The 22,326-nt window shown below is 52.3% G+C and overlaps 1 protein-coding gene across 3 annotated transcripts; it reads right to left on the bottom strand.

Moving 5' to 3' along the window:
* Positions 1-290: 290 nt before the first annotated feature.
* Positions 291-20,816, bottom strand: Shf (Src homology 2 domain containing F). 3 transcript variants are annotated; one of them, XM_048459736.3, is made up of 7 exons: positions 20,291-20,816; positions 11,855-11,996; positions 9,028-9,234; positions 7,376-7,516; positions 5,914-6,085; positions 5,667-5,786; positions 291-884 (listed from the first exon to the last, which is right to left on the bottom strand). In XM_048459736.3, the coding sequence occupies exons 1-7, from the start codon at positions 20,783-20,785 to the stop codon at positions 698-700; spliced, it is 1,464 nt and encodes a 487-aa protein (XP_048315693.3). In that variant the 5' UTR covers positions 20,786-20,816; the 3' UTR covers positions 291-697. The 3 variants fall into 3 exon arrangements, with proteins under 3 accessions (XP_048315693.3, XP_048315694.3, XP_085552529.2); XM_048459737.3 differs by lacking the exon at positions 7,376-7,516; XM_085696403.2 differs by lacking the exons at positions 5,914-6,085; positions 7,376-7,516 and having other exon boundaries at positions 719-884.
* Positions 20,817-22,326: the final 1,510 nt, after the last annotated feature.

Here is a 22,326-nt window from a genome sequence, read left to right as displayed (position 1 = left end):
GGTAGGAAAGGGGACTCGGGTAGTCGGACCACGAACCAGGGGTGTTTGGCCTCCACAGAGCAAGCGGCAGGGCGGCCCTGAGGCCCGGCCACCAGAGGGAGCCGAGAGAGCGCCGCGGCCCCAGGGGGACGCGCCTTCCGCATGGCAGCCACCCTCCCTCTTTGTCTCCCCGCCTCTCGCCTCCCGGATAGCCGGCTGCTGGCGGGAAGCTGGGCTCGCTGAGGATCAATGGCGGGGGCGACGCGGCGCGGGGGACGTTTTGACGCTTGCTCAAAGGAAAGAGCCGAGGCTTCAACAGTGCTTTTCGCGGGCAGCCGGCGGAGGCTCCGGCGCGGGTTTATAAACAGTCTGCGCTCGCTCCCGCCCCTCCCGTCAGCCCCTGGGCGGCGCCGGCGGCCGTGCCTGGCCGAGCCTCTGGCCCGGAGCCCGGGAGGGCCCTCTGGGGACCGGGCCTGAGGGATGGAGAGAGGGGAGGGGGCAGAGGGTGGTGGCGCGGGAGCCTCCTTCCTACTCAGGCTTTCCTCTGTTCCCAGCCCCCACGCCGCCCCTTTACTCCAAGGCCCAGGATTCCTTCCCCTTTATAATAAATTAAGGAATCTTCAGCGCCTACTAGGTCGTAGGACAAGGGGAAGCCAGGTTTGTGACATCATGTCCTTGCAAAGGCTGGCTCCACTATCATAGTGCCCTGGTCTCACATCTACAGAGTCCGGATGGCCACAGGGTAGAGCAGGGACATGTGTTCCGCCCCCTTTATGGGCAGCTTGCGACTGGCGTAGTGGTGCACGATTTCAGGGACGCTGCTGAAGGGTGGGCTGTTCTGGCCCAACACATACTTGTGTTCCTTGGTCCGGGACAGCTTCATGTGCATGAAGCCCTGGCTGCTCCTGGGAAGAGGAAGAGATCCTGGTGACCAGCGGTTCTTCCCAGCCCCCTACTTCCACCTCCTCCCACCCCCAGCAAATGTGATTACAAAGCCAGCTTCAAGTGGGAGGTGAATACAGATGGGGTGGGGGGCTGAGTAGGTAGCTCACACGGGCTTTGTGGTGAGAATACTGGGTGTGCCAAGGATGTGTGTATGGTGAGTGTACAGGGTGTGTGCCGGTGAGGAGTGCGGTGACCAGCACCCTCCAGTTCTGTGATCTCAGTCCATCAGCCCGTGGCCAATTGCGGCCAGCTCAACCTTACCTCAATTGGTTTTAAAGACAGGCGCAGGTAAGTGAGGTTAGCCTCAAATTTGCTAAATAATCAAAGGGACCTCAAACCTCTGATCCTCCTGTCTCCACTTCTTGATTACAGGTGTGTGCCAGTTTATAGGGTGCTGAGGACTGAGCCCAGGGCTTTGTCTGTGCTAGGCAAGCACTCTACCGGCTGAACTGCAGGTCCACCCTTAATCCCAGCTTTCTTGAGCTACATGGCAGCACCTGTGAGGAATGCCCTTGGCAGGAGGGAGAGGATGCAGGTGGGACAGCCAAGCCAGTATTTGTTGGAGCTCTCCTCTGCAGAGTGTGGGGAGGAACGACACTAATGTGGAGCCCCCCCCCCCCCCAGTCTGAGAGTTCTCAACTGCCTCCTGGGCACCCCTTCTCTACTTGGATCTCGTACTAACTCTCAGTTCAGTCAGCCAGCCCTGTAGGCCTAGAGTGACATTATCAGGAAGACAGAGTGAGGCAGCCTAGAGAGAGAGATCACAGAGCCAGGGGGCTCGGGGAGGGGGTGAGGAGGGCAAGCCCCTCACCCTGGATGGAGTCTGATTGAAGCCTCTTGCCAGCAAAGCAGCAAGAATTCTTGCACAGTTGACGTCTGCTGTAAAGGCGGCTGACGCAGAAGTAATATTGCTTTCAAATATAGAAATGTTATGTTAAAGTAGCAATGAGCAGGTAGGTCTTAAGGCCTGAATGTGTAAGCCCTTGGGGAAGGCCTCATTCCTTTTCCTATGGTTTGATTTAAAATTGCAGGGGGAAAAAAACAAAAATTACCCAAAACCCTGTTTACAGCAAAGATATTCCACGTTCCTATATTCCTGTGGGTTAAACTTTTACCTTAGTGCTACTAATCCTATCAGGAGCTCACCAAGATAAGACAGTAACTTCAGACCCGACCCAAATCCTACACACGATTATAGTAAAAAAACAAGACAAAGCAAAAGAATATGAGCCACACCCTCTCCCTTCAGTAGCCTGTACACACACTTGAGTATATCCTAGTTTTCTTCTGAGCATATCTTTTGTTCCTCATGCTTAAACCATATACTGAAATAACTTTAACTAAAACCCCCCAACTTTACTTCATAAATTGGCTAGTACTGAAATTGCTTTGGTATCAAACTCGCCAATCCTGGCTTGGCCTGAGTTAAGATTCCCAGAACTCTTGCGGAATCTAAGCTGTTGAGGATGACAGTGAAACACTGGATCTCTTTTACCTGTACCCCAAAATGCTGCCTCTCCATCTCCCCGAACAACCCAGAAAATCAGTATTAGCTAGCCCTCTGCCTTCCAGACGGAGACCCACTGAGCAAAATTCCAGCCAGATCTCAAATGCCCCCCCCCGCCCCACATTAGAAAGTATTGGGGTGAGGCACTCAGTAAGAACAATTGTCCAGACTGCCACAGGCCTGGTTTGCCAAGCTCTGGGTCTGGAACTTACCCACAGGCATGGTGTAAGGGATGTTTGGTAGAGCACCGAAGCCTAATTTGCCTTCTCTTAGCCTGAGCCCAGAGGAGCAAGAAGAGAGCTTAGAGGCCTATATGTGGGAAACAGGACCAGTGAGGAGCCTGTTATGGGATATTTATACACTGTTGTCAAAACTGGTGCATTAGAAACCTGAATGGCCAATAGCTAGGCAGGAGAGACAGGCAGGACTTCCAGGCAGAGAGAGAATGCTGGGAAAAAGAAGGAGGAGTCGCCGGCTCGACATGGAAGAAGCAGGATGGGCAGTGCAGAGTAAAGGTAACCAAGCCACATTAAAGAATGTAGATTAACGGCTGGAGAGATAGCTCAGCGGTTGAAAGCGCTGGCTCTTCTTCCAGAGGACCTGGGTTCAATTCCCAACATCCATCCACATTGGCGGCTCGCAACCGGTGTCCAGGGGTCTGACAGCTCCATACCAGTGCACATAAAACAAAGTTTTAAAAAAGAATGTAGATTCAAAGATATGGGTTAATTTAAGTTATAAGAATCAGTTAGGAACAAGCCTAAGTTATGGCCAGGCTTTCCTAATAAGTCTCTGTGTTGTTTTTTGTGGCTGGTGGCCCCCCAAAAAGTCTGTCTACAGGCTGCCTCCATTCTAATATCCTTGTACCAGAGGTGGGGTTGGCATATCTCATCATTTACCTCATCTACCTGTCACAAAAAGAAAGAAAGAAAGAAAGAAAGAAAGAAAGAAAGAAAGAAAGAAAGAAAGAAAGAAAGAGAAAGAGAACCTTTGACCAGACCTATTATACTGGGAAACAAGTAAGAAATTGAGAGGAAAACTGAAGAGAGGAAAGGGGTGGGAGAAAACTGGCCTAAGTCCCCTCCTCTTGGGATCTGGTTCCTGAAGTCTTGCTTGGGTGTGTATCAGGATGTGGGACCATCTGTAAGTCTGAGATACCGTCTGGTGTGCACAGTGACCACACAGACCCTGAGGGAAGGAGCTAAGGGTATGAGGTCAACATAGATCTGTGGGCAATGGGGAGGTAGGGCAGTAAGCAGCAGCTCCCATGTGCTGTAGGAAGCAGTGTGGTCCCTGTCTTCTCTCACCCTTCCCACAATCCACTTGGGAGAATTACCTTTCTCAGACTGCACAGGGTATTTTCCCAAGGAACAGACTGGCTAAGAAAGGTACCGTGGTCTCCATCAGCATTACCAACCACTGGAGGAGGGGCTTCTGTGTTGTCCAACCTCCAGGGACTAGTCCGAGGGTCCATTAAGACACAGCAAGGTCCTGGCCAGACCCTCAGGGGGTTGGGTGGGACCAGCTGGGCCACAGGGCTCAGGGCTGGCTAGGCTTTTTGAGGAAGCTGTTTAATTACCAGTGAAAGCCCTTCCATTAGGGAGAGAAGAGAAACCATAATTGTATTTCAGAGAAGCCATTTATATGCAAACGAGACCCTGGCAGACAGCCTGTGGGGCCAGATCAGCCAGAGCAGGAGCAGGCGCCCAGGCCTGCCTTTTTACTCCCTAGACTAAGGCGGTCCCTTACCCTAGCTGCCCAGTTCCACTGCAGAGACCCAAATCTTGACGGTGTCTCCCATTGAGCTGGAGAGTACCAGATTTGAGGCACGTGGCACCTGGTGAGGGGTGGAACCCTGTCACTGAACAGCATGGCTCCTGAGGTCAGACTGAGCTAGGTCCTGGTTTTTTGTGTCTTTCGAAACAGTGTCTAGGCTGGCCTGGAAATCCTGGGTGCACGAAATCGTGCCTCAGCTTCCTGAGTAACTGAGACTGGTTACTATCCACACGCCCAACTTGGAGACTTAATTATTAGATGGTGACCTTGAGCAAGTAACAAAGCTCCTTGGATCTATTTCATCTGTATAAAAAGAGATTTATCAGCAGAGTGGTAGTTGATTTGGACATGGTATATATGCTAGGTGGGACGTGCCAAGAATTTCAATTATAATCTTACTAACAGTGCTCCACCTAAAGTTGTTGTAAATCAGACTTTTGACAAATGAATTTTCCCAACATCCTCTTTGGATTTTATAGCTTGTGGACTCCTGAACACGAGAGCTAGAAGAACCCACGATATTAGCTCATTCAGCAACGGGAGAGTCTGAGGCCCAGAGAAGTTCACGGATTTGCCTATGGTTGCACAGCCAGCTTTATCAAAGCCCAGGATAGAACTGAGGCCGCTTTCCTCTCTTTGATACTTTTTCTGATCCCTTTCAGTGAACACGAATAATCTTAAATGTGTGCATTTGTTTGAGGTGTAGCTATATCCGCATCTAATGCACCGGAGACCATGTGTGCAATACTGAAGATACCCCTGCAGTGCTGGGGGAGGTGACTGGGACACCTCATGTGGATGGCAGGCTACCCTGGGCAGAATGCCGGGCTGCCAAGAGCTGGCCATCCTGCTACTGGAGAGCCTGGGAGTCTGAGTTCAGGCTGTGTAGAACTGCAAGCTGATAGAAAAGGAGGGCCCTATCTCCTTGGTCACCTCTTCCTTGCCCCTCACACACAGAGTTCCTCACACTCAGCTTTGCACCTAGGAATGGCTTTGCACCTAGGTCTGCCCTCCTCCCAAGACCTAGCCCCCCACCTCACCCTGCTGACTACTTTAGGTAAAGCTCCTCCTTGTCAGTGCTTCTATGTATTAGGGTTTAACAATGATGACAATAATTTATTAAGCACTTAGCGTGGTGTTTAAGAACATGCTAGTTGCTAAGTAAGACACTAAGTCAAATGCTATTAAATCCTTCCCAATAAAATGGATCTTATTCAATCTTATCAAAGAAACGGAGGCCTCGAGAGGTTGAACAGCTAGTGGCAGAAAGCTTCAAGTGCTTTTTCCTTGAAGTACAGGGGTTAAGGAGTCTCTGACATTTCAGGTTCCCCAGGGCCTGGGGTGGAGCGAGCGGATGTTCACAAGGCATTGTGGGTCTTCCCAGCCTGGATGGACCAGAAGAGACTGTTTGAAGCCTCTTCTGGGGGCTAGCCCTCTACCCATGGCCACCCTTACTTACTTGAGGGAGAGAGAGAAGTCATTCTTGCTGGTCTCACTGTTGCGCACCAGGTAGCTGGCCTCTTTGCACAGCCGTAGAAGGTTCTCGGCGTCTGTGCGGCTGATGGCCCCGTGGTACCAGCTGAGGATGAGAGAGGGGAAGGGGGGCATCTCTGCTGGGTCCCCCGCCGTCCAGGCCCACCCATTCCGGGTGTCCCTTGCAGGAGGGAGGAATAGGGAGGGAGCCCCCAGTGGACACAGACACTCACACCTGGTTTTCCAGAGGCAGTGCTGGATCTGTCCACTCCCCCAGAGGGCTGCTGGGCTCCACGCCTAGGGACTTGGCTGACTTGGGGTTCCCAGCAGAAAGCCGGGGAGGTAGCCGCCCCTTCTCCTCCCGGCCAGGCGACAGGCAGTTCTTCTCCGATCCTTCAAACTGGGCTGTAAGGAACATACTGCCATGGACTCAGAGGTCCCTGGAGGCAGAGCCCTCTCCAACAGCCAGTTCCCCACCTTACTTCTTTCAAGTCCCCACAAGGGTCAAAGGCATATTCTGGGAGGACACGCTCACTGGCCTGTCTGCCTGACTCCAGGGACAGAATCCAGGGCCACTATGGGGGAGGGGGTGTGACAGATGCTAAGCCACGGCAGGGCCCTTGGGGCCTCCCAGTCCACGCTGGCAGGCAAGGGAGGACAAAACATGGGAAACCACTTATGCTTTCTCCCTCCGCCGACTGGCTTCTCCTCTTCCATCCCCCTCAGGGTGGCTTCAGCGTTGATAATATTGTTTCTTTCTCCTCCTCAGAGTTCATTACCGTTCCCCAAATCGCCTTGCCAAGCCCTTCTGTAGAAATGACTTATTGATCCAAGAACAATTATCTGATTCCCCTCGGTGCCATCCTGACAGGCTAATCCTGTCCAAAGCCGCCAGACTGCCGGCCCCTCTCCACCCAAGGTCGCTGCCCATTGCTTTTCCTCCCCCATCCGTAGAAGCACAGGGTCTGGCATCTCCAGGGCAGGGCAGCCTGAGAGCTAAATCAAGGGGACCTCCCACAGGTACACATACACAGATGACTCTCTCTTTAGCCTGCATTTACAAACTATCTACAAAGTCTCATGCAAAGTGTGCAACAGAGGCTGATGCCTGGACACACACACCACTCCCCCCCACACACCCTTGGGTGTTCATTCTGGGCAAAGCTGGATGTAGAAGTTAATGCCTTCCCCTCCCCCATCCCCCAAGGACCGAGGCTCTTTCTCCTTCTAGCTCTTGAATGAATGACTACCTTCTTTTCCTCCAGTCACCAGAGGCGAGCATCTCCGTTGCCAGCACTTCCCCACACCTCACAAACACCTGCCTTAGCAGGCAAAGCTCCACCCCAAGAGAACTTAAATTATAAAAACATTGGTTTCCTCTGTATTTAGACAAAGTTCCACACTCTACAGTCCAGGCTGGCCTGGAACTATGTAGCAGCTCGGCGTGGCCTCAAACTCAAGGCAGTCCTCCTGTCTCAGCCTCCTTAATAGCTGACAATAGTAGATTTTTGTGGCACGGTGCAGAACCTACTAGGAAAGGGCCCTTGTTAAAAGACCATGCATACAGCTCTAGGGAGAGAGGGATGGGCACTTTTGTTCTCTCTGCAGGAAAAGGGGAACTCTTCCAACTCACACCCACAGGGCCTAAAGGATAAAGGACCTATCACCCTGGCCACAAGTCCCCAAAGGACCCACCGCTGCTGTCCTCCAGGCTGGGCTCTGGGAGGGGTGAAGCTGGACCGGAGATGTCCCTGTCCCCGTCAGGTAGGGAGGGGCTGCTGTCCAGCTGTCCCACAGGCGGAGGCCAAGGTAGGTCTTTGATAACCTTTATGTCAACTGGAGCCAGCAGCAGAAGGGAGAAGAGAAAGAGACAGTGACAGAGACAGAGAGAGGCAGACGTTGAGACACCAAAACGCAGAGGTAAGATACACACAGCCTAGAAAGGAGGAGGGCAGAGGCAGAGGCAACACCGGAGGCAGAATAGGACTCTGAGGGCCTGGCAGGGCCAGTTCTAGACCAGCCTTGCCTGGTAAGGAAAAGGTGGGGATTTTGAGTGGCAAACAGGAAGGCACAGGATCTTGCTCCATCGGCCCTAATCTTTCACCCCTCACTAGCTTCCAGTTCCAGGGACCAAGAGGACCGGGAGAGTGGAAACATGGGCACAGGAGCTGCCCACACTTCCCAGGACCACACCCAGTTCCCCGACACCCCTTGTCGTCTTCTTTTCTCTCCTAACCCCCAGCCTGGGAACTGGCAGACTCCAAGACAGGGGCAAAGCCTTAGGGGTGGGGGTGGGGGCAAAGCCTCGGGGTATCTGGAATACTCAGACTTGGGGCAGATGATTCTTTTTGAAACCTAATTCTCCTCTTCCCAGTCCTGAGAAGAGTGACGCCATCAGAGGCTGCAGGACCACTAACGAGGCTTCCTAATGATGAACATAGATTTTCCCATTAAGCAATCCAAACAGTATTGATTCTCCAAGGAGACCTCTGGAGATAAATGGCCCATCCTTGATGGGTGTGTGCTTTACAGGAAGCAAAGCAGAAACCTGTGGTTTCCCAGTCTGGCTGCCAGGGTGGGGAGGGGAGGGCAGAGCTCAGGGCTGGATGCAGGATGAGCTGTCTCTGTGTGAGAGGTTTTTTGTGTGTGTGTGTGTGTGTGTGTGTGTGTGTGTGTGTGTGTGTGTGTGTGCAGGGACATGGAAGCAGGAATGAAATTTAATGGCCTCTAAGCCCTCAAGATTCAGGCTGTCTCCCAATTCCAGGCCCTTGCTCCACCCATCTCAGACTGCCAATATGCACGTTTCCATGGTGGACTTGGGCCTGGGACATTGGTGTGGTTGGGACAGGAGAAACCTGATCTTCATTTAGCAACCTCACAGCCTCCATCTGTAGCCCAGAACTGCCCTTGGAGCCAGACACCCTTGCCATGGCAGGGCCTACCACTGAAGACACAGCCCCAGAATCCATATTATACGCACATCTATTTTCATCATTTGAAGTGTTAAATACCCTCTTGGTCAAATATATTTAATATATGCCACAAGTTTCATAATTCTGTATTAGAATTTATTTTTATCCAAATCCCCAAAGGTAGTTATAGCTCAAGCCTCTTGGCCTCCAAGAGGTGAGATGTAGGAAAGTCCCTTCTCTCTTCCCATACCCATGCCCTGCACATAGCGCTGCATCCACACTGCCCGAGTCCCAAACCCATGCACAGAGCTCAATCATCCTGCTCTAGAACTCCACTCCTAGACCTTGCTTGGCTCCCAGGGTCCACTCATTCCATTCCGAGCCTGGGAAGTGCTCAGAGGCCCCAGCAGAGCTTCCCTCACCAGCAAGACTCACCAGCGAAGGCTTTGGAAATCCGTTCCTTCTTCCACTCCCAGGGCTGGTCATACTCTTCTGGAGGCCTCTCATCATCCTCGGGCAGGCGGGATTCCCTGGGCCAGGGAGTCCCCTCAGCTTCTGGGCTGCCCCCCTCATCCTCTGGTTCATAGGGTGTGTCATAGAGAGGTAGGGGGTGGGTCGCAGTCTCCTTAGAACCCCGGATCTCTGCCAGGGCAAGAAGGAGAGACGTGGTGAGTAAGCTCAACCCTGACCATCTCGGGCGGTATTTGTTCACAGCCCATGCGCTGGCGCTAGGGGAACTCAGCCGTCACAAATCCTGGTCCCGTACCCTTGAAACATTTCCAGGGCTCTCAAAGCATGAGACCCAGGGGAAGAAGTGGCAGGTAAAAGATAGGAGAAGGATCCCAGGATGGCCAGCCAGAACTGGGAAGCTGAAGTGGGCATGTGAAGGAAACTGAGGCACAGTCCTCCTCTAGTCCATCTCTTCCTTAGTGCCCAGCTCTGTTTACTTGTTCATTAATTTCCACTTCTGTTCTAATTGAAATAATCGCAATCAGGAAATCCTCTGTTACTCATATACCCCGGGCCTCTCCCCTTCGACAGGTCGGTGCCATCCACTGGCTTCTCTCCCTCCCGCTGCTCTTTCCTCCTGGATCTTCTCTTGGCCTCTGTCCCCAAGCCCAGGTCTCACTTCTGCCTACCCTGACTTCTGAACTGTTTGTCCAGACTTACTGCACCACTGTGTCTGGAGTTCTGGTCCTTTTTGAACAGCTGCTAACAAGGCTTGGTTCTGACAACAGCTCCCTTCAGACTCCCTACCTTCTCCAGAGCTTAGGAAATCTTTTTGGGATCACTGACCCAAATCTGATAATAATAATAATAATAATAATAATAATAATAATAATAATAATAATAATAATAATAAAAGCCCCTGAGCTAACTTGCCACAAAAATGTGTATTTTAGGACTGGGACTGAATCTCAGTGGTAGAACACTTGCTTAGCATGCATGAGGCCTGGGTTCAATGCCCAGTATCATCTCCTTCCCCCCAGGCCCCACTGCTCCGAAAGAAAAATGCACACTTGAGCACTTTCATTTCCACATATAATTCCAGGACACCTGTGGCATGGCCCAGGCCATCTTCTCTCAGACCTAAACAGGGTAGCGCTTTTACTTTCTCTGCTTCCGGTCACTACGATGTTCCCTTGGGCCTGACCCTACTGCATTCTTTGCTCTTTTTAGACATAATTTGTTTTTTTAAGCACATGTATGTGTCTGTCTGGACGCAGGTTTGTGCATATGAGAGAAGGTGGTCACAGAGAGGTGTTGTGTCCCCTGGAGCTGGAGTCACAGGCTGTTGTGAGTCACCAGATATGCAGATATGGGTGCTGGGAAATCACTCAGGTCCTCTGCAAGAGCAGTCTGTGCGCTTAACCACTGCGCCATCTCTCCAGCTGAAATCTCATCTGCTCACGGCCGATACCTCATGACTTTCAACCTCACCTCTCCATATCTAGACTTCTATTTGGACAAACCTCCACTTTTCAGGCTGGGGTTTCCAGGGTTCCCTAAAATAAGCATTCTGAGGTAACACTCTGTCCCTTTACCCATCTCTAACAAGAAGGAGGGCAGGGCAGCTCATCTAATTAGCCAGTTCCACCTTCTTGCAGACACACAGTAATCCCACTTCTTTCTCATCCATGCACTGAGAAGCACGCCCCTGTGCAGAGGCTACAACTACCCTGTGCCACCAAGCCTAAGTGGGCAAGTTTGACTCTCTTGAAAAGTACAAGAAACCCATTGAGCTAATATCACTAAGTTATGTTCTCTGATCAACTTTATCAGTAATAAAGCTGATATCTTAATCTCCATTAGACCTTTCATTAATTGTATTTCTTAATTATTTCTTCCAAGGAGAGGAAGAAAGAATTTTTAGTTACTGGCTGCTCAGAACCCAAACAACTGGGCAGGGCATGGTGGTGCATGCCTGTAATCGCAGCACTTGGGAGGTGAGGACAGAAGGGTTGCAGTAAATCTGAGGCCGGCCTGGGCTACATAAGAAGTTCCAGGCCAGCTTGGACTATGTAGTGACACTATCTCTCATAAGAACACCCAAAACCACACAACGTCAGGAAGCAACAAGCCCAACCACTTCTGAAAGAGCTTGCTAATTCAGCTTTACAATAGGCTCTCCTAGTCCATTCTGTATCCACGGCCTCAGAACTCCCCTTAAATGCCACATGAATCCTGCTTCTTTCTTGAGGCACAAGTCCAAGCTTTTCACTTCAACCTCTGCATTCTTCTCGGTCTCCCAAACCAGCACTTCTCTTGGCCCACCCTCGTCCTCTGGTTACCCCCTCCCAGACTCTTTCCCGGGGTCATCCCTTGGCCTCCGTTCCCCAAGGGCGGGTCTGACTCAAGTCTTTCTTCTCTGAGATACTTGCTTCACACCATGACACCTAATACATGGACATTTTCAACTGCCGTTAGTGTTTCTCCCTGATAATGTCAGTTCAGACGCATCACACTTCCAAAGGCCGCTGACTGACTCCTTTGGGGAGGTCCGACTTGATATATACCATCACCCTGTCCCTCCTCTCTCCAGCGCTTCTACCGGACCTTTGCTTTCAAGGCCTTTTCTACGGCCTGGGTGTCACACCATATACTGTCTCTTCCAAAATGACTGTCCTGAAGATCCTGGCCACATTCCTGAGGACCTGGCACAGGCTTTCTCCCTATTTTCTGGGGCCCACAGGACCAGTCCTTACGTTTATATTGGAGAGTCAAGGCCTCAGGGAGCATCTCCCTCATCCTCAGTACTTACCAGCCATCATCTTTTGGGCTTCATAAGGCTCCATGTAGCCATCATTTTCAGGGACCTTCTCTGGAGCAACTGAAGTTGCTCCCGAGCCTTCGGCAGTCTCCTGAACATCAAACGGGTCTGCGTAGTCTTCTAGGATTGCCAACTATGGGAGTCAGCAAAGAAAAGGAGGCTCAGACAAGGACAGATCGCTCCGCTCCCCGGGTAGAGATGGGGCTTGTTTCTTTCCTGCTAATTTTCTGCCTCGTGGTCATCTCCTAGGCTAAACAGCGAGCAAGCAGTGACTGATTCTTAGGAGTTTATCTTAGGGTCCAAGCTGGACAACAACCTATACACACAGAGGCTCAACAGAGAGGTCAAAAGCACTGGTTACAAATGTGTCGCTGGACGACTGGTTCCAAAAAGAGCTGGAAGGGCAGAACAGCGAGGCAAGAGATTAGTGCAGTGCGGTCTGCTACTCTTCAGATGCTCAATGGAGAAACAGTCAGTGACCGTGAAGAAAATAAAGCAGATGGTGCAGCCCGAACCTGTAATCCCAGCACTCAGAAGGCAGAGGCAGGTAGAACTCGGGGAGTTCGAGGCCACCCTGGCCTACATAGTGACTATCAAGCCAGCCAGAGTTAAGTGATAAAACCCTGTCTCAAACAAACCGAAACAAGAAAAGAAAGCAGGGACATCACTTTGCCACCATTCTGTTGTTTGACCCTTATGTCCTTGTCGTGTGGTCTCTTACACGCTCTCTGAAGAAACTGGAGAGCAGGTAGGTAGGGAACACACCCCAAACCATTCGGTTTAATGGAAAAATCACATTTGGAACTCTTGCTGTTTGTGTACAGGGCTGTCAACCTACAGCCAGCGGTCTTCTCAGGCTCCTGGGAGAGAACTGCCTTGGGGCACCCTGGGACACTACCAAACCCCTGAGCTCCCAGAGACCAGGCTACAGAAAGCCAGTCTTCGCTTCCCATTGCCCCAGCTGCCCATCGCTGTCACATACAGGGGTTAGCCATCAACCTTCTCCCAGTGAAAGAGGACGAACCTGAGACACTCAGGGCAGGGTAGGGCTGAGGATGATGGAGTTTTTCTCCAAACTGGGCAGGAGAAGATAGGACTCACCAAGCCAGACCCTGGAGCACTGTGTCACATGCTGGGTTGCAGGTGGGTGACATCAGAGGTGGCACAGGGAGAGGCCACTCCTGCCTTTCACACACTGAAGCCTACACCTCACACCTGAGCTGGGTCAGAGCCGTGAGAGCTGGCTGAGCCAGGTGGGCACCCTGCCGTCGGTGAAAGGAGGGGGAATGGGGACCCCCGGAAGGAGGAGACGGAAGAACCAATCCTACCTCATGACCCTTCTGGCCATTCCTCTGATCCATCTGGCCCACCTACAGGTTTCTGAGGTTGTCTCAATGGCTGCCTCTCTCTTATTCTTGGGTCTCTTTACTACTACCTTGTTTCAGTCTGGCCCTCAACTCCAACACTTCCTTTCCTGCCTGCTTGGAATAGGTCACACCAACCTGTCAGCACTCCAAGCCATCTGTTAGCCTAGAACTCTTACTTTTTTTTTTTGTCTCTAGCTCCAATAAGCAACCAAGAGGCCCTAGATAAATCTTTCTATTGTATCCCCACCATCGCCTTAACCCATGTGTCCTCCTTTCTCCGGGAGACAGAGCAGTCTGTTTGAATCCATCGCACGATCCCCAGATTTTTTCTCCCAGGCCAGCGGCACCGACAGGATTACCCACTGCCCACTGCTAGCGACTCTGCCAGTCAGCACACAGCATCAGCACCTGTGTGGCAGCTGCTCAACAAACGTCGGCGTCACCTGACACAGTCTCCTTAAACCTTACAATACGCAGACCTCCAGTGTTCTGAGGAAAATGCTCAAGGGTCCACTCTCGTCTTTGGACCACCGCTCTGAAAGCATTGTTGTCATTTTACCCAATGGTTTCCTCCATGCCTGGAACACCTTCCTACTCTGGCCAATCCTTACTCATTTTTCTCCCCTCAGAAGGCTCTTCCATGCTTCTCCAGGCCTGTAAGGTACCTCCTTCCTGGGGTTGATCGCTTTGTGTTCCAAATGCTTGTTTTACTGGCTTTACCTTCAGACAGACTGGGCACTTCCAGGGGGGCAGGACCCACACTTACAAGTGAACACCCCAGGAACTGAAAGCTCTGAGGAAATCACGTTAAATCCATCTGATAAGATGAGAGGGAAGGATGGAAGCGCTCTTCTCTGATTGATTTCGAAGAGGGAGAAGACATGAACCTAGGTAAAGTATGGTCAGAATGGAGGACCAAGTTTCTCTAAACAAGACAGGGTCCTAACAAGCTTCGCCGTGAGGTCAGCCCTCCACACCCTTCCTGGGGCCCCACCTCAGAGCCCTTCCAGGTCTCCCCTCTGCAAGCCCGGTTAGAATTGCACACAGTTGCTTCTCCCTGGAGTCCTGACCCCTCCCAGGCTGCTGTGCGCCTCCCCAGCGCCAGCTGACAGTGCCTGTGGGCAGGCAGGTGGCAGCTCAATGGCTCCTCTGTTCCACTCCTGGCTCCACACCCTGCTCCGGGAAGCCCCGACCCCCACCCTGGGCTGGAGCATCCACAGGGCTACCCACGAAGCCAGGAACAGGAATGGCAGCAGAGTCACCAGCTGGGAAGGCTGGCAGGACTGGTACCCACTCTGGGCACAGAAAACTCCAAGCAGAGCCCAGGCCTACTTGCCCGGTGCCTCTGTGTCTACAGGGGGATAAACTGCTTACAGAAAAACTTCCCTATGGACTATGTGTGGCCTATGATGGTTTGTTGTTCGTGGCCCCTGAACCCCTCTGATATGCCCACTGTTCTGCCCAATACCCATCCCATGCCCCAGCACACAGTAGACACTGAATTCCTATTTACTAGAACACCTTCATAGGCTTCTATCCTGGAAGTGACACCAATATGCCACCCCTACCCCAATCGCTCTGATCTTTGAGTGGCCTGCGTGACCAGTGGCAGTGGGAGGATCAGGCACACTGGACAGTCTACTTCTGAATAGGGATCAAAGCCTTTGGCTCAAGGGCAGATGGGAGGAACTGCCAGCCAGGTGGGGCACTGGAAAGGCGCCTGACACAAAGGTGATATTGAAGCACACAGCCTCTGTCCTAGCCTGCATGCCACTGAAAAGCTGAACCATTTCCCAGCGAGGAGGTAAAGCAGCTGCTCCTCAAAGGGCCCCATGTCCCTCCCTGTTCTCTGCTACCATCCGGTAGGCTGTCCCTAGGACCCTGCCTCTCCTCTGTTCAGCTGGGCAGAGGCCCTCCCAGAGCAGCTGTGAGACTTTCCAGCTCCTTCCTGCCCACACCTCTCCAAGGTAGCTAACAGGCCTAACATCTGCTGTCCTCTCCCATTCCGCAGCTGGACCTCCCCATGGGTTCCAGGGGTTGTGGAGCAGGTACCCTGGGGACTTCAGAGTTCCCAAACTCTCTCATTGCTATTTCCTCCACAGCTTCAAGCTTACATTCAGTGCCTTTTTCACAGGCATTTCCATGTTTTAGGTTTATAGTTTAGTTTAGGGGCTGGGGACATAGCTCAATGACAAGAGCCATTTGCTTAGCATTATAAGACCCCCAACCCCACACCAGCTCAATCTTTTGCAATGGAGAAAAAAAATCACTTGTCTGTTTTAATATCTCCCCAATGTATTTACATCATCGAACACCTATGAACTGATCAGTGTGGTTAACAGTACACTACTTACTTCTCTGAGGTCAAACACCTGTCCCTGCTGCCCCCACTTACTCTGATACCTTCTCCTATTGTACACGCCTGGGAAATGCCAGCATAAAGCACAAGGGTCATTTTTCCCTTTCTAATCATACTTACAAAACACTCAAGAACACAGACACGTGGCTGACACCACCAACCCTGTAAGGCCCGGGGTATGTCATGTCTGTGTTCAAGACAGTCCCACCAGGGCTAGGCCCTAGTCCCCGAGAAACAGTGACTTCAGCCCTGAACTACATCATCCCTTCTCTAAGAGTCTCACATGCTAGTTAGCAAACACTGCAGGAATACCACCTCTCTGCTGGGTACCCGTGGCAGGCGTGGGGCTCGGTCCAGAGTCCCGCTGTGTGGTAAACTTCAAGGCTACATCTTGCTGGCTGAGAAGCCCTGCAAGTGGAAGTCAACATCCCTGTGCTTTGGTTCCCTATGCACAGCCCAGGGGCAGATTCTCTCTTATAAGGCTGCTATAACTACTGACTGGTCCAGTACAAGTTAGCTGCTGGAAAATGGCACCAGGCACAAGCCATATGCTCAGCAAATGCCAGTATTAAGGACTGGGGGTCCCCCGGGAGCTCATACTGATAGACACAAAGTAAGTTCTAGGAAAGTGAAGCACCTGGAGGTGTTCAGAGCATGCAGGAGTCAGGCCCCATCTTTGCTCTTATACAATGTCACGCTGGCTCTGGAATGAGGACAGGTAGAATACGCAGGAGGCACCCTTGAAGGACTCAGTCCCGGTCAGGTCTAGCTTAGCTTAGGCAGCTTTCTTTCCCCATCCACAAGCAACTGCTCAGCTGTTGCCAGCTCTCAAAAGGCAGGGTGCAAGGGCTGAGATGCTGACCACGTCACTCCCTGGCCACGCCATCTCCTGGACATCTGGTGCCACAGGCCAACCCCATGGCCATCAGCAGCCACATTCTTCAGCCATTCTTGACGCACCAGTGATAACACAGACAAGCAGCCCAGGGCTGGTCTATCTGAGCCACAGAAGTCCCTCCCCTGGACTCCTCCCTCCGCCACGACTTTCCCCCTTTATCTCCAACACAGAACAAGCACGAGATAAGGTGACCAGACTCCCATGGGAAGGCAAGCTTATGGGTAAAAACAAAAGAGAAAAACCTCAAAAGAAAAATAAAACAACAAGGAACAGGTGTCCTTCTCAGCACCCAGGCCAGTGTCACATAAGGACACACACACTACACTTGATGAACACTGGCTAAGAGTGGTCCTATGCTAACATCAGGACAGGAATGCCTTGATGAAATACAGGTACCTCCGGCCTCACTTTACTCTTCCTGCTTGTCCTCTCCTCTCTAAAAGAGGCCTGGATGCTAGTCTATGTACATCTGTGACGTATATTCGTTATTAAAAGTCCTCAATACTGGGGCTAGTAAACAGGCCCAGGGAGTAAAGGTTCCTGCCACCAAACCTATCTCAGTTTGATCCCTGTGACCCACATGGAAGAAGGAGAAAATGAACTCCCAGAAATTCCTCTGACATTCCCATGTGTGTCTGTACGTGAGCACACATGCAATATGCATACATGTTTGTATTTTTAAAAAGGTTCTCAGTATAGGGCTACAGACACAGTGCAGTAGTTAAAGACACACACTCCTCTTGGAAAGAACCTGGGTTTGGTTCTCAGCATCCACATCTGGTTACTCACAACCTCCTGTACCTACAGTTCCCCAGAGATCTAATGCCCTCTTCTGGGCTCCAAGTGCCCTGTATTTGCATACACAAAGCCATAAACACATACACATAAACATATATACATAATTTTTTAAATTGTTAATGAAATCTTTTAAAAAGTTTTCAATACTACTTTGAGGGGCTAAAAACTCGTGTAAAAAAATATTGAGAGCTATGAGCCTTTTCCCATAAAAGTGAGAAATATCTACAAACAATTTCCGGGTACTCAAGGGCCCTAGGGTCTTGCCCATGGATTAGGAATATGAAGCCTGGTTTCAACTTGGGGCACCCGTTTTCATTGCCCATGCCAGGTCTCGCCTGTTATTGGCATCACAGCGGGCACACAGCAGATGACAGGCAACCCAGCCTTCACTCAGTCATAGCCCCATCCCCTTTCCCCAGTTAGACCACATTTTTCCTGCTGAAGCTTGGAGAACAGTGAACGAATGAAGAGGAGGCCCAACACGCTGGTCCTTCTGCCAGAGCAAAGCCTGGAGGTGGGACAAGGGCCCAGCACCAGGGGGAGTTCTTCTGGGGGCCATCTGGCCATGCCCTAGCTGCCGGTTGCAGGGTGTCGATCTTGCTGTTCCCACACCTGCCCGGCTAGGCCTGGCCAGATGGTCAGCTCTGTGCCTCTGCCAATTACAGCAGTGGGTTTCAGGGTGGGCTGGCAGCCAGGGAGCCCTGCATAGGAAGAAGGCTAATGAAACCCTGCGACCTCAGGACCCTGTCCAGCTCCCCATTTCCTCCTGCCTCCTCATGCTGTGGGCTCCTTGGCTCCTCCGGCCTAGCGTAGAAGCGCCTCTACCCACATCATCCAGTCTCAGGATACAGCCCCTCTCGGAGCGTTCTGGCGCCTCTTTCTGCCAGCCAAGGAGCTCTGCAGAGCTGAGAAGAGGAAGGAAGCAACCACACAGTCTGGAAACAGCAGCTCTGTGGGAGCGAGGGCCAGGGGTGGCACTGTGCATGTGCCCTGGGGGTGTCTGACGACCTGGTTTAGGGGAAGAGCTCAGGCACCTTGTTGTACCTAGCTTTTCCGGGGAAAGACTCTCAAGGTTCCTTCCTAGATGGTGGGGAGTTGATTGCTCTCTGAATAATGACAAGCTCTAGGTCAGCCCCTGGGACAGCTCAGGTGGCAGGCACATCCTTGATCCCTTTATCACACCCACCAAAGAAAGCAAGGATTGTGTGGCTCCCGGGAGAGCCTGTTGGATTTCATTCCGGTCTCTGTGGCTGGCTGACAAGAGAATCAGACACCTCTTGTGTGTGTGCCCCCTCCCCCAGGTCTGAACAACCCACAGATCAGAGCTGACCCAACTGAAGCCTGGATGGTTTTGACAAGAAGGCTCTAAGGGTCTGTATGTGTGGCTATGGCTACCTTGGAGGTTTCTGGGAGAAAGTGGGAAAATTGTGTCTTGGAAGTTCCTGACACTTAGGCCACCCTGAGAACGGACAGATACCATTTCAGGACATTTTGTCAGACACTTCAGAGACAGAGAAATGCAGAAAAAAAAGCAGACCCACAGCCCTAGTGGGAAGCCTGTTAGGTCATTCTAAGCCACTACAGGGAGGAAAATAGCCAAGGACAGCTTAGGCCATGGGCCAACAGCCAGTGGCTAAAGAGGAGGAGACTAACTGGTCAGTGGGGAGGACAAGGCCTAGCTATTCCCCCTACTTCGTTGCCATACCACCATCACAGCATACAGCAGCAGGGGTAGTTTGGAAAGAGACAGTACAGCCTGGGAGAAGTGCCCTTGAACCTTGCTTGCTTTACAACTTAAGGATGCTGGGTCAGGATGGGCAGCCATGCTCTACGGAAAGAACTCGGGGCAGGGGGCGGGCAGGGACAAGTCACATATCTGGGGCTCTTGACACATCTCTCTTATCCAGGAAGCCTCACTGGACAGTACTCTCTTGGCTGGAAACCCTAGTTCTGAAACCTGAGGATTCAGACAATAACTGTTTTTTAATCAGATAAAAATCTTCTCTGCTGAGGAGAGGAATAGGCCCCAGAGAGACTAGATCTCAGACATGTGGAGGACAGCAGAGCTGGGGGTGGCTCACATTTACCATCTTCCAATTTCGGGATGGGGAACTACAGACGGCTGTCTATCTTGCAGGACAGGATAAAAGTGGAATTAAGAAAGAAGTCAGATGTCCTGGGAAACAAACTCTTTTCCCCTGAGTCTGCAGCTCCAAGAGAAGCTCCAGTCTCCCTCAGAATGGACCGAGGAAGAGGGAAGCCAAGGGGAGATGGCCAAAGCACTTAGCTGCTCAGCCCTCACCGGGCAACAGGTCCTGACCATCAAGTATCCTCATACTGAGGGGAACTGAAGGAGTGTGCCTGCACCCCGGGGGTGAGTTTCTTTGGCAAGAGCTGCACAATGCCCATCTTAACAGCTCACCCCTCTAACCTCATCGGGAAAGGCAAAGACCAGCACTTGCTGTCTTCACATACGAAATCTCACTTTTCAGTTCCTTTCTGGGGCTTCAGCCTGCGAGGATGCCTGGACTCCAGGACAGGGTGGGAGGAAGTAGAAAGGGGAGAGAAAGACAAGAAAGCTTTGTGCCGGTTCTGCCTTGGGGGAAAGAGTCAGAGATCAAAGGGCAGAGAAGCTGCTGCTCTGTAGAGGGCACAAAGGCCATAAACCTGCAAAAGGGAGGGGGGGGGGTGCTTCTCAATGTCCGTTAGAAAAAGAGGCTCCGGGATCACAGTGGAGAGGCTGCAAAGCTTAGAGTACCCATGAGGGAGGAGGTCATCAGTCCTGGGGCTCTAACAGGAAACTGGGCAGTTTGGGGCTCAAATTAGTCAGTGGAGAATCTAACAAAGGGGTTAAAATCTGAGCCCCCGTGTCAACCAGAAATACTGACAGCTAAAGGCTGAGCCCAAGCCAAGCTGCCCCAGCCAAGCTACCTTTGTCCCTCTCCAAATCGCCAGACCTCAGACCACCACCCCTCCTGGCCACCCACGCCCCGCGCGCCACTCACCCTGTCGCTGCTGGCATGGGGTCCGGAGATTCGCTCCTCCGGAGGGGGCGCTGGGGGACCGGGGGTTTCGACTCGAATGAGGCGGTGCGGGGGCGAGCCGTGGCGCGGGGGCGGAGTGGGGCCAGGGGCGGCGGGGGTGGAAAGGGCGGCAGACACGGACGAGCTCCCGGAGTAGGGGTCCTCAAAGTCGCGGTCACGCTGCAGCCTGTAGGCGGCCAGGATGTCCGGGGGCGGCGCAGGGGGCGCGGCCGGGCAGGGCGCTGGGGGACGGTAGTCGGGCTCTGGGGGGGCGGGCTTGGTGCCCCCTCCGCCGCCGCCCCCACGAAAGCCAAGATGTTCTCGCAGCCACTTTGCGACTCCGCCGCTGCCGCCCCCTCCCGGGCCAGCCCCCGCACCCCCAGCCCCGCGGCGAGATCCCCCGGGGCCGCCCCCGGCGCTGCCCTGTGCCCGCGGCCCAGGGCCGGAGCCCGGAGGAGGAGCTCCGCTCAGTAGCATGGGGTCCTCCCAACTGAGCGAGCAGACCGCGGGCGGCGGGGGCGGGGCGAGAGGAGGCGGGGCTGCGCCGGCGGGAGGGGCGGGGCTCGCAGTGACAAGAGGGGCGGGGCTCGCTGCCTAACGGGGACCCGGGGACCAGAGAGAAGTGGATGGGAGACAGCGGGGTGCGGGGGTGCGATTGCCGAGCCGAGGGAGACTCCTCCACGTGTCGCTGCGCGTGCTCCTGTGGGGCGCTCACTGGTCCCATCTGCTCTTCTCCAGCTCCCACTTTGCGTCAGACGCGGAAAGACGAGCCCCCAGGCATATCCCACCCATCTTATTCCTTCCCCAAAGCCCAGAGACTCGGAAACAATATTCTCTAAGAGTCTAGAAAGGAACCGTTCTTCAGATGTACCTATTACTCCCTCGTCTTGGGAGTCCCGCCTACCTCCTCCTATCCCTCAGCTCATACCCAAATTTAGGTTGCTTTTCTATCCAGGCAAACTTCTCACATCTCATGTAATCAATTCCGCCGGAGACACCTATTGCTCTGGTTTCCACACACACCCAGCCACTTCACATGCTAACAACCCTCGCTCGCACAAATAATTCCCATCCATGATCGCACCTGTCCCCAGCAGGCCCACACAGCCCTGATGGTTGGACTGAAGGATTTCTTGTGGAAATCCCTCAAGCTACGCCCTGGGTTTGTCAATCAGGTTAGTGAAAGAATAGAATCAGACAAGTCAATAAATCAAGTCGAGAAACAGTTGCAATGTTGTTTATCTGCAGCCTCTTGCAGTCTCAGGGCTCCAACGCTGCTCGGATGCCCAGGTGCTTGGCGTTTTTGTCTTAGAAACGAAGCAGAGTTTTGCAGCCATAAAGCTGAGGCCAACAAGTCTCCCCCGCCCCGCCCCCACCCGGAAAACTATCTGCTGCTTTATCTCACCTTGGTACAGGCTCTGCACGCTGCCTCTGTGCCTCTCCAACTGCTCGTGGTTGTTTTTGAGATAGGGTAGGGTCTCATATTGTAGCTGACCAGGAATTCCCTACAAAAGCGCAGTCGGGTTTAAAGTAGCGAACCTCTGTTCCGTCTCCAGAGAGCCTTGAGCTGATAGACTAGCATAGCCTTTTGTATGAGCAGAGAAAACGTGAGTCTCCAAAGAGGAGTGAGTTCAAAGCTGAGGGAGAACGGTGTGATGGGAAAACAGCAAGTCTAATATACCTATGATTCCAGATTTCAAATATATTACATTTCTGTGTGCAAATTCAAATATTATGAATTCCCACACAGTAATGTGACCGCTAATCTCCCGGGGTGGGGGTGTCTTGTTACATTGCAGATTATCATTTTTGCAGGTCCAACTGGGATACTGTCAGGTAATACAAAAGCTGTTGGACCCCAGTTACACATTGAATAGTGGGCCCGTAAAAGACACTGAAAACAGTCGCTGCATGAGGTATAATACAGAAATAAGAGGTTTACATTCCAGAATGTACAGTCTAAAATATTAACTAACCGTGCAAAGGTGAGCAAAAGAGATGACGGGTACCCGAGGATG

This window comes from Myodes glareolus, chromosome 10 (assembly GCF_982192425.1).
Source record: "Myodes glareolus chromosome 10, mMyoGla1.1, whole genome shotgun sequence".
Lineage (NCBI taxonomy): Eukaryota > Metazoa > Chordata > Mammalia > Rodentia > Cricetidae > Myodes > Myodes glareolus.
This window is presented reverse-complemented; position numbering and strand designations above follow the sequence as displayed.

Excerpts from the sequence above, each read along its gene's own strand:
- Shf (XM_048459736.3), bottom strand. The coding sequence starts at position 20,785 with ATGCTACTGAGCGGAGCTCCTCCTCCGGGCTCCGGCCCTGGGCCGCGG. Across the intron at positions 7,517-9,027 it reads GATTTCCAAAGCCTTCGCTG|TTGACATAAAGGTTATCAAA; the intron begins GTGAGTCTTGCT and ends TGCTGGCTCCAG. Across the intron at positions 885-5,666 it reads GACTTCTCTCTCTCCCTCAA|GAGCAGCCAGGGCTTCATGC; the intron begins GTAAGTAAGGGT and ends TCCTCTTCCCAG.